Genomic DNA, 10,191 nt, shown 5'->3' on the forward strand with positions numbered 1-10,191 from the left:
AAAGAAGTTGTGGTACGTATATACAATGGAATATTACTCAGCCATAAAAAAGAACAAAATTGGGTCATTTGTAGAGACGTGGATGGATCCAGAGGCTGTCATACAGAGTGAAGTAAGTCAGAAAGAGAAAAACAAATATTGTATATTAACACATATATGTGGAACCTAGATAAATGGTACAGAGGACCTGGTTTGCAGGGCAGAAATAGAGACATAGATATAGAGAACAAACATATGGACACCAAGGGGGTAAAATGGCAGGGTGGGGTTGTGTGGGGTGGGATGAACTGGGAGATTGGGATTGACATGTATACACTAATATGTATAAAATAGATAACTAATAATGTGCTGTATAAAAAATAAATAAAATAAAATTCAAAAAACAAAACAAACAAAATTGCTGGGTGGAGATTTCACAGCATATTGTAGGGGATGGAGTCCAGGGGAATGAAAGGTGTTGGGGTCCAGAGTGCTAGGAAGGGGGTCCCGGACTACAAGCTGGAAAATTTTGGCAGGAATGCCAAACTCCTGGAAGTCCACCTGTGCCTTGGATACCCTGCAGCAGGATTTTGAACAGGAGACCCCAGTAGCACATCTTAGGTCCCAAAGGGGCTGGGAGTTCCATCCAGGGAGGCTAGCTTGCCTGGGGTGGGGTGGCAGCACCATGGAGCACCCCCTGCTCTGATGCTTTGCCACTCCTAGGCTGGCCCTTTAAACCCAGATCATGATGTCACCTTAGACAGCAAGCGACGGGAGGGGGACTGCAGGCCTGAGGAAGGACTGCATTTCCCAGCAGCCTTGGGTGCACCACACCCCTCCCAGCAGGCACTGGCTCACTGCAGACTATTAACCAGTCCAGTGCCAGTTTCTACTGGGGTTTTGAAGCGTCCAGCCATTCTGGAGTGAGGGTGGGGTTCCCTTGGGGGTGGAATGCCTGGGGCACAGATGGAGCAGGCCAAATCTTTGGGCCTGGCATAGGATTGGGCCTCTTTCCTGCCGGAGTCCTGGCATCGCCCCCAGCTTCCTGGTGCAGACTCCTGAGTTTTCCTCTCTCCCTATGCAGTCTCCCTTGCAGAAAGCAGGAACCCAGCGCCAGTTGGACCCCTTCCCGCTCAGCTTCAGTCTTGTCCCTGGGTGCCCGCAGGGATTACCCCTTTGGTCAGGCAGCCGCTTTTATTGGTGAGGGGACTACATCTCCCAGCTGCCCCGGGCGGGAACTTCCTGACGCAGCACCCCACCCACCCACCCCGCCCCCGGCCCCCAAACCCGCGGGGATGTGCGGGCCGACTGGGGGAGGTGACTTGATGTCATCGTGAGCAGCTGGGCGGCGGGTGCCGGTGCGCACAGAGCCGGGGCTCCTGTGGTGCTGCGCGGGTTAGGTGCCACGACTTGAGGAGAGGTCTGCGCGCTGCCCCGGCCAGCCCAGAGCCCGTCGCGCGCCCGCGCCCCGACGCGGGGCTGAGTTGGGTGCACGCTCCGGCCCCCCCGGAGCCAGAGAGAGAACCCAGGAGCGCCGCCGCCCAGCGCCAGCGCCCTGAACCGGACCGCGGCTCGGGAGCCCTGAACAGCTGCTCCCTCCCCACCGGCAGCCCCTGGAGGGTCGGCGACCAAAGTCTGGGCATCTGAGAAGTGAGTGGCCCCCCCTCGAGAGGCAGATGAGATCTGGGAGCGAGGAAGAAGAAACTGAGGCGGGGGGAGGCTGCGGGTCGTGGAGGGGCAGGGGGATGGGACCCTCATTCTTGGGGAAGTCCCTGGTGACTGGATTAGTGGAGCAGAAACGGGGGCCCCATTCTGTTAGGGGCCAGGGATGAGGAACGAGGTCCCCGTTCCAGGTAAGGTCTGGCTGGCGGGAGAGGCCCTATTTCGAGATGGGTTGTTTTGGAGTCTGGGGCCTTTCAGTCAGGGAGAAGGGAGGGCCCTGTCTCCTGTGGGAGAGGGCTGCACCTCTCTTCAGGGTCTGGGCCAGGGTAGGAGGGAAAGAAGACTTGGGCGCTCCGCCGCAGCCCCACAGGCTGTCCTGAAAGAACTGACAGGCTCTCTCTGTCTCTTTCTTGCTGACCTCTCTGCCCTGACTTCTTTTTTAAAAGAGCCAGGGTGGGAACCCTAACTGGACTCTTCCGACCCTCAGGAAGGACCTGAGACCTGAGCCATCCTCCTCTCTACCGTGCTTGCCCCCCAGGACTGGGCAGTTGCCAGAGGCCCTGGGGGGGGGCCAGGACTGTGCTGTGCTCCTCCCCACCGCACAGGATGGGCCCAAGTTAGTCAGCCCAGCCTCACGCAGCATCCTGCAGGCCCAGAGGGAAGCTCAGGGGCTCTGAAGGCTTGGCCCACCGCCTGACCGCCATGGAGACGAAGCTGCCCCCCGCGAGCACCCCCGGCAGCCCCTCGTCCCCAGGGCTGTCCCCGGTGCCCCCACCCGACAAGGTGGACGGCTTCTCCCGCCGTTCCCTCCGCAGGGCCCGGCCCCGGCGGTCCCACAGCTCCTCTCAATTCCGCTATCAGAGCAACCAGCAGGAACTCATCCCACTGCCCCTGCTCAAAGGTGAGCCCGGTCTTGGCTCCGGGGCTACCTGAGTCCTGGAGTGGGCAAGTGAGGTTTGGGGGTGGGGTGGTGGGAAGCAGCTGGCAGCTGCGATCAGAGGGAGTCTGGACGGCCCCTTCCAGGCCAGGGACTCCAGCACCTGACCGCCACCTCCCAGCCCTCTACCCTCTCTGCTGACGCATGGCCTGACTGGCCTGTCATCCTTGGAGGTGGGGCATCTGGAGGTGGCGCCACCCTGGGGGGCAGACCAGGGCCAAGGGTGGGGCCTACAGCTTGGGTTCCAGGAGGCCACTACCAGCCCAGCTGCTGCCGGGGTCCTGGGGCAGGTGCTTAGCACGCTTCCGGGCAGTCACCGTGAGGTCCCCCCAGCTCTGGGCTACAGGGCCCAACTGGCTGAGGCAGAGGCACCCGAGAGGTCCTCGGTGCTGGCTCTCCTCCCCACTTCTGGCTCTTAGAACAGAGTGCCGCCTATGAGAGGGAGGCAGTGGCTGTTTGGGCACCTGTGGAAAGGCCAGGCAGCCAGGGTCTGTTCCCATGCTTTAAAGTCAGGCTATCGTGTTCTCTGAGCCTAGGTTAGGATGAAGAGATGAAGCTCCTTTACTTCACAAGAATGGAGGATGGGACAGAAGTTGTTTGCTTTCTGCAAGGAGTGGGAGATGGCACAAAAGCATGGGGTCTGGGGGGCAGAGGAGCCAGCCTTAGGGATTAGGAGGGCCCGCCCCTGCCCAGAGCTGTGGCAGCTGGGGCCCAGGCTCAGCCCCCTCCTTCCTCCCCAGATGTGCCAGCCTCTGAGCTGCATGAGCTGCTGAGCCGGAAGCTGGCCCAGTGTGGGGTGATGTTTGACTTCTTGGACTGTGTGGCCGACCTGAAGGGGAAGGAGGTGAAGCGGGCGGCGCTCAATGAGCTGGTGGAGTGTGTGGGGAGCACTCGGGGGGTCCTCATTGAGCCTGTCTACCCAGACATCATCCGCATGGTGAGTACCTGGCACCTGGCCTCTGGGGGAGGGCTTGGTGCCCATGGGAACCCTAAGCCTGCCTGCGGAGCCCCCGTGCGGAGAATAAACCCACAGTCTTTGGCTTGGCCTCGAGGCCCACATCTTCCTCCCGCGCAACCCCTGTCCCAGCCCCACTGCTGCCCAGCACCCAGCCAGTGTAGGTAACTCAGTGCCTCCTGGGCTTGTCCCACCCTGCTCTTTTGCTTATGCTCTCCTGAGGCCTGGTGTGCACTCCCACCACGTTCCTTATCGCCATGGCCTGGCTCAGGTGCTGCCTCTTCCATGAAGCCTCTCTCAATGCCCAAGCTAGAAATCTCCCTTTTGCTGCTTAGAATGTCCTTAGACCTTACCACTTCCCATCTCGTCTTCCCTGCTGGACTGCACCTGATAGAGGGCAGGGATGTATCTCATCCACCCCTGGGTCCCCAACCCTGGGCCCAGGTCTATCCATGAACTAGATGTTCAGGTAATGATTGCCAAGGAGTGAACTGGTTGCTTGGGTAGGTGCTGAGGCCCATCAAACTTTGGATGAGGGATGTCCTGGTTTCCACCTTCAAGGGTTCTTCCGTAGAAAACCCTGACTCTGTCCCCTCAGATCTCAGTGAATATCTTCCGGACGCTGCCGCCCAGTGAGAACCCTGAATTTGACCCTGAAGAGGATGAGCCCAACCTTGAGCCTTCATGGCCACATCTTCAGGTATGAGGGCTGGGGAAGACAGGGATCTGAGTTTCAGAAGAGATCCGAGGAGAGGGTAGAGGGTCTCCTTAGGCCCCGAACTGTTGGATGAGGGCCACAGGGCAGGATGAGGGGGGAGGCTGCTCCTGAACTCACCTTTCTGTCTGTTCCCCTCCTCCAGCTGGTATACGAGTTTTTCCTGCGTTTCTTGGAGAGCCCAGACTTCCAGCCCTCCGTGGCCAAGAGATATGTGGATCAAAAGTTTGTCCTGATGGTGAAGTGGGGAGCCCAGGCCGGGTGGTGTCATGGGGCAGGGGCAAGCTCTCTGAGTGGCGTGGGGATAGGATGGAAGCAACCTGGCTTGGCCTCTTTCCTAACCCCTGATCCTGTGTCCCACAGCTCCTGGAGCTATTTGATAGCGAGGACCCTCGGGAGCGTGAGTACCTCAAGACCATCTTGCACAGGGTCTATGGAAAGTTCCTGGGGCTCCGGGCCTACATCCGCAAACAGTGCAGCCATATCTTCCTCCGGTGGGTGCCTGCGGCCTACCCCGCTGGGACCTGGGGAGGGAGGGAGAGAGCTATGGGGAGAAGACAGAGCAAAAGCTTCTGGGCTTGGGGGCCCAGTTTCTTCTTGGCAACATATTATATAATTTTTGCTTATACAAATCCTGTGAGATCAGTAGAGAAAGGGTATTTATTTCCATTTTACAGATGAGGAAATTGAGGCTGAGAGATGAAGTGGTTTGCAGGGACTAGGTCAGTTCAGGGGGCCTAGGATCTAATGTCACACCAGGCCTTAAGGACCCAAAGAATGAGATTCTTTCTGCAAATATGTATTGAGCGCCAGTGCCCACTGGGCATCAGCGACCCACATTGCCTTGTAGTTGAGACTGGCTCTTGAGCTAGATGGTCTGTGTTTGAGTTTGGTTCAAATATTTGGGTGAACTTGGGCAAATTATTTAAGCTCTCTCCTAGTCTCCTCGTCTCTAGAATGGGAATGATAACTATGCTACACAGAGATAATCATCAAGATGAAATGAGGCAGTGCCTTCAAAGCACTCAGTGTAGCTCCTGGACCAAGGCCGGAACTCTGAAACATTAGCTTTTATCGTTATTAGCTAAAAAATAGGTGAGGCACGATCCCTCTCCTCCAGGAGCTCAGTGTATTAGATCCCTTGCTTATTAACTTTGCGGCAAGTTTCATTGAACTGCTGAGCCTTGATTTCTTCATCTATATAATGGATCTAATAAGGTCTACCTCCTGGGATAATTTTGAGAAGTACATAGCACAGAATAGACACTGTAAGTGTTTGTCATTCTTTTGGTTGATTGGCATGAAGAGTGGAGGACTCAGGCTAGGTGCCTATGGACTGGATGGGGACCAGGTAATGAGGGTTAGGGTCTCGGGGAGGAAGAGACGAGTTGGAATGCTTCATAGAAGAGAGGTTTGAATACCAGAGGGGAAAGGGTGGGTGGGATGAATTGGGAGATTGGGGTTGACATATATATGCTATTGGTACTATGTATAGAACGGATAGCTAATGAGAACCTACTGTATAGCACAGGGAACTCTACTCAATGCTCTGTGGTGACCTAAATGGGACGGAAATCCAAAAAAGAGGGGATATATGTATACGTATAGCTGATTCACTCTGCTGTACAGTAGAAACTAACACAACATTGTAAAGCAACCATACTCCAATAAAAATTTAAAAAAAAAAAAAGAAGAAGAAAGGTTTGAGCTGGGACCCAGAGTGGCACTGGTGGCTGGGCTGAGAAGGGTAATAAAGAGGTGGGTGTGGATCTCAGTGGGGCCTCGTTTGGGGTTTGGGGAAGGGAGCACAGCCTCTGGGTGGGGAGAGAGTTGGATTGATGTGCAGGCTGGGGGTGGGCAGGCAGGGTGACAGAGAGGAGGGCTGGGTCTGCTCCAACTGCCTTGAGCCCTTCTGCATCCTTCTCTTCCTCTCAAAGGTTCATCTATGAACTCGAGCACTTCAATGGCGTGGCTGAGCTGCTGGAGATCTTAGGAAGGTGACTCTCTCTGGGCATCAGCTGGAGCCTCAGGATTCTGGGAGGAGGGACTGCGGCCCAGTCACGCCAACCCTCCTCATCTCTTCTGCCCCCTCCTCAGCATCATCAACGGCTTTGCGCTGCCCCTGAAGACCGAGCACAAGCAGTTTCTGGTTCGAGTCCTGATTCCCCTGCACTCTGTCAAGTCGCTGTCTGTCTTTCACGCCCAGGTAAGGCCCAGGCCTGGTCCTGCCACGGCAGAGAGGTCCTGACAGAGTCAGGGCAGCCACCCGGGCCCGCAGAGCCAGCCTGACACTCTGATTTCAGCCACACTAAAAGCGTGAACTCACGGGATCCTCTCTCACCTTTTTCTTGACTAATTCTGTTCCGTCTACCGTAGAGAATCCCCATGACCGTTTAAGGCCGATCTCAGACATAGCTGAAGCTCTGAAGACTTCCCAGCCCCCTCCCGCTTGACCTGCCTGTGCAGGCTTGAGCTCTCCTCCTTCTGTATTCCCATAGATCATGATACAGATTCCGGTTAAGGAACCTTTTGTAAAATTTGTAAGGACTAGTTTGCTGAATGTTTCCCCTGTGAGGTCATTATTGTGTCCCTGCACACCAAGCATGGTGCTTGGTGTATCCTAGGTGGTCAGTAAATGATTGGTGACTAAGAGAATAGACATAGGAAATGAGCCAATGTCTAGCGTCCTGTCCTGGTCCCCTCCTGACCCCTGTCCTCTTTCTCTGTGCCTCCTCCTCACCCACCACGCCCCGCTGCAGCTGGCATACTGTGTGGTACAGTTCCTGGAGAAGGATGCCACTTTGACAGAGCATGTGAGTACCTCTGGGGGGAAGGGCAAGCCCCCACCCCTGCAGGTCTGACTCTTTTCTGCCTCAACTCCCACAGGTGATCCGGGGGCTGCTCAAATACTGGCCAAAAACCTGTACCCAGAAGGAGGTATGAAGAAGGGCTTTGATGTCCACCACAGGGAGGTTGGGAGGGCTCAGCTTCCAGAGGGCAGGCAGGTGTGTGTCAGGGGAGGTGGGAACTGCTGCTCCCTGTGTCCCTTCCCCCACCCCAGGTGATGTTTCTGGGGGAGATGGAAGAGATTCTGGATGTCATTGAGCCCTCCCAGTTCGTGAAGATCCAGGAGCCCCTCTTCAAGCAGGTGGCTCGCTGTGTGTCCAGCCCCCATTTCCAGGTATGGGGCTGGAATGGGTGGGGGTGAGAGCCAGGGTATGGACTGGTAAGGTTGGCAAGTTGACCTAACACAGCTTCCTCTGCCCTCAGTTTCTCCTCTGGACCTTCCTGGGTCTAATAATGGGGAGATGCTGGTCTTAGGGTCAGGAGACCTGGGGTCAAGCCTCAGATCCACCTCCCACTGGCTGAGAAGCCTTGAGCAAATCACTTCACCACTCTGAGTCAGATTAGGCTTCCTTATCTGTAGAATGGGCCAACAGGTGGTGATGAGAGCCGAAGAGATGGCAGCATAAGCACATTTCATAAACTGAAATGGATGTTTAGCAAACGTCCATGAATGGGACGGATGGTTGTCCGCTTCCTTAGTGGCCTTAGATTTCATTAGCCCCACTTCAGAGCCCAGCAAGGCTTCTCCACACCATCCAGGCTGGCTGTAACCAGTGTTCTCCTACACGTGTGTGCAGACTTTCATTTTTATGAGCCATACCTGGTGGTTGTCAATTTTTCCTTCAGTTTACTGAATACCTCATTTGATGCTTACAACAGCCGTATGGAGGTAGCTATTATTAGCCCCACTTTACAGATTTGAAAACAGAGGCTGAGGGGTTAAATACCCTGTCCAAAGTCACGTGGCCAGTGTGTAGTGGAGCCAGGATTCTCCTCTGAGCGTTGGACTCCTAATCCAGTGTTCTTTTCACCTCACCATGTTGCTTCCTCCCGTGGGTCAGATGAGCCCTGAAGACGGGGTGCGTGGAGGGCAGGGCGCCCTGGGTTTTGGGTTGGGGATGGATACCAGGCCTTGCACGTGCAGGGAAGCCACTGCCAGGCGCCTACTCTGCCATCTCGCTGCCCCAGGTTGCAGAGCGGGCTCTGTATTTCTGGAACAATGAGTATATCCTGAGCCTCATTGAGGACAACTGCCATACTGTGCTGCCTGCTGTGTTTGGGACCCTCTACCAAGTCTCCAAGGAGCACTGGAATCAGTGAGTGCCCAGGCCTTGACCTAACCCACAGAACCTGGGGCAGGGCCAGCCAGTCCAGAACTGGGGTTACTGCTAGCTGGAGAGGATCAGGGAAGGCATCCGAAGATGGCAGAGGGGTGGTGAAAGGGGCAGGCAGAGGGCGGTGCTTGTGGTGTTCAGGGCTGCATGCTGTATTTGGGACACAGGGGCAGGCAGAATGCCAGAGAGGGAGGTGGGACCCAACTGAAATTGCTCTCATCTCTCACCCCCTCCCTTGACCCTGCCAAGAACCATTGTGTCTCTGATCTACAATGTGCTCAAGACCTTCATGGAGATGAATGGGAAGCTGTTTGATGAGCTCACAGCCTCCTACAAGCTGGAAAAGCAGCAGTGAGTGCTGGGAGGCTGGACATGGAGGGAGAGGGGAGAAAAGCAGAAAAGAACCAGTTCCTAATGGTTGGAGGGAACCGAAGAGGACAACCCACATCCCACCTGATCAGATGTTTAAAGTCTTTCCCTATGTTTTTGCCAAGTGCTGGGGCATCCAAGCCCAGTTATCCCCTGCATCCTCCAATTATCCTCCCAAGTACTTCTTCCAGGTATGGAGCATCCTATACTTCAGCTGGGGCCTCTCAGGGCCAGGCTGATCCATCTACTCCATGACCACAGGCTGGGACCAGTCTCTCCTTAGTGCCTTCTCCCCTAAGTGGAGTCTCTTTGCAGGTGGGGTGGTGGTGAGGGAGGCTGAATTGCAGGTGGGGCCCCAGGTAAGGGAACTGCCTCACCCTCTCTCCCCAGGGAACAGCAGAAGGCCCAGGAACGTCAGGAGCTGTGGCAAGGCCTGGAGGAGCTACGGCTACGCCGGTTACAGGGGACCCAGGGGGCCAAAGAGGCCCCGCTCCAGCGGCTTACACCCCAGGTGGCCACCGGTGGAGGTCAGAGCTAAAGATCCCCAGAAGGGGAGGAGCTAAACCCAGAGCTGTCAGCCCCTCCATCCTCCCTCCTGCCCAGGGGTCCAGAGAGATACACACCTACTCCTGGCCTTGCCAGAGGGGGCTCGGAGGGCTTCCTGCCTGGCCCAGCCTGGGCAGTTTCCACTGGGGGGAGAGGAGGAGAGATGGGGGTCCGGGCAACAGAACTCTCAGGCCGTCCTGGCAGGGCTTGACCAGGGCAAGCTTGACCAGGAAGCTGCCATCAGGGATCTGCCTCTGCCCCACAAAGCTGGGCTACAGACTGCAGGCAGGTTCCCACCCCCTGCTCCCAGCCTAGGGCAAGGGGATTCGGCCCCTCACCTGCCCCACCTTGTGCCAGCGGGAGGTCCTTCCTCACCCCACCATGGGATCCATGGTCTATTTATTCTCCCCCAGCTCACCTGCAACACAGACATTATCCTGGGCCTGGGGCACCCTCCTTCCTTCCCTCCCCTCCCTTGCCCTGTACATCCTTGTCCCCTTTTTATTTATTGGGCAGGGGGAGGGGTGAGGGCACAGGCAGAAGATTCCCTGTGTCCTGGGGCAAGGGTGGGTGGTCACAGTAACCATGGTCTGTTCCCCTTTCCCTGGCTGGGGGTAGATTTAATAAAGAGAGAAACTCATGATCTGCTTGCTTTATTTAGGACAAAGAGGGAGATGAAATGATGAAGGACTGGTTAGGAAGCCAGGCAGAGGTGGGGAAGAGGCAGAAATGCCCCTCTTCTCACAGGGTTGGAGCTGTTGTCCTTGCTGAGGTTCAGGATATGTAGGATATACTCCAACATTAAACCCTCTGACCAAGGGGAGGGTGGCGGGGGGAGAAGGATGGG

General features: G+C 56.1%; 1 protein-coding gene across 1 annotated transcript; it reads left to right on the forward strand.

Annotated features, from left to right (window-relative positions):
- The first annotated feature begins 1,189 nt into the window (after positions 1-1,189).
- PPP2R5B (protein phosphatase 2 regulatory subunit B'beta) lies at positions 1,190-9,969 on the forward strand. The gene is made up of 14 exons (XM_082660590.1): positions 1,190-1,629; positions 2,088-2,542; positions 3,319-3,515; positions 4,132-4,233; positions 4,394-4,486; positions 4,612-4,742; positions 6,186-6,245; positions 6,346-6,454; positions 7,008-7,061; positions 7,135-7,185; positions 7,310-7,429; positions 8,284-8,411; positions 8,679-8,780; positions 9,189-9,969. Exons 2-14 carry the CDS (start codon positions 2,344-2,346, stop codon positions 9,334-9,336), a joined length of 1,494 nt encoding a protein of 497 aa, XP_082516716.1. The 5' UTR covers positions 1,190-1,629; positions 2,088-2,343; the 3' UTR covers positions 9,337-9,969.
- The last annotated feature ends 222 nt before the right edge of the window (positions 9,970-10,191 follow it).

This window comes from Grampus griseus (genome assembly GCF_964374135.1).
Source record: "Grampus griseus genome assembly, chromosome: 8".
Taxonomy (NCBI): domain Eukaryota; kingdom Metazoa; phylum Chordata; class Mammalia; order Artiodactyla; family Delphinidae; genus Grampus; species Grampus griseus.

Excerpts from the sequence above, each read along its gene's own strand:
- PPP2R5B (XM_082660590.1), top strand. The coding sequence starts at position 2,344 with ATGGAGACGAAGCTGCCCCCCGCGAGCACCCCCGGCAGCCCCTCGTCC. Across the intron at positions 4,743-6,185 it reads TGCAGCCATATCTTCCTCCG|GTTCATCTATGAACTCGAGC; the intron begins GTGGGTGCCTGC and ends TTCCTCTCAAAG. Across the intron at positions 8,781-9,188 it reads TACAAGCTGGAAAAGCAGCA|GGAACAGCAGAAGGCCCAGG; the intron begins GTGAGTGCTGGG and ends CTCTCTCCCCAG.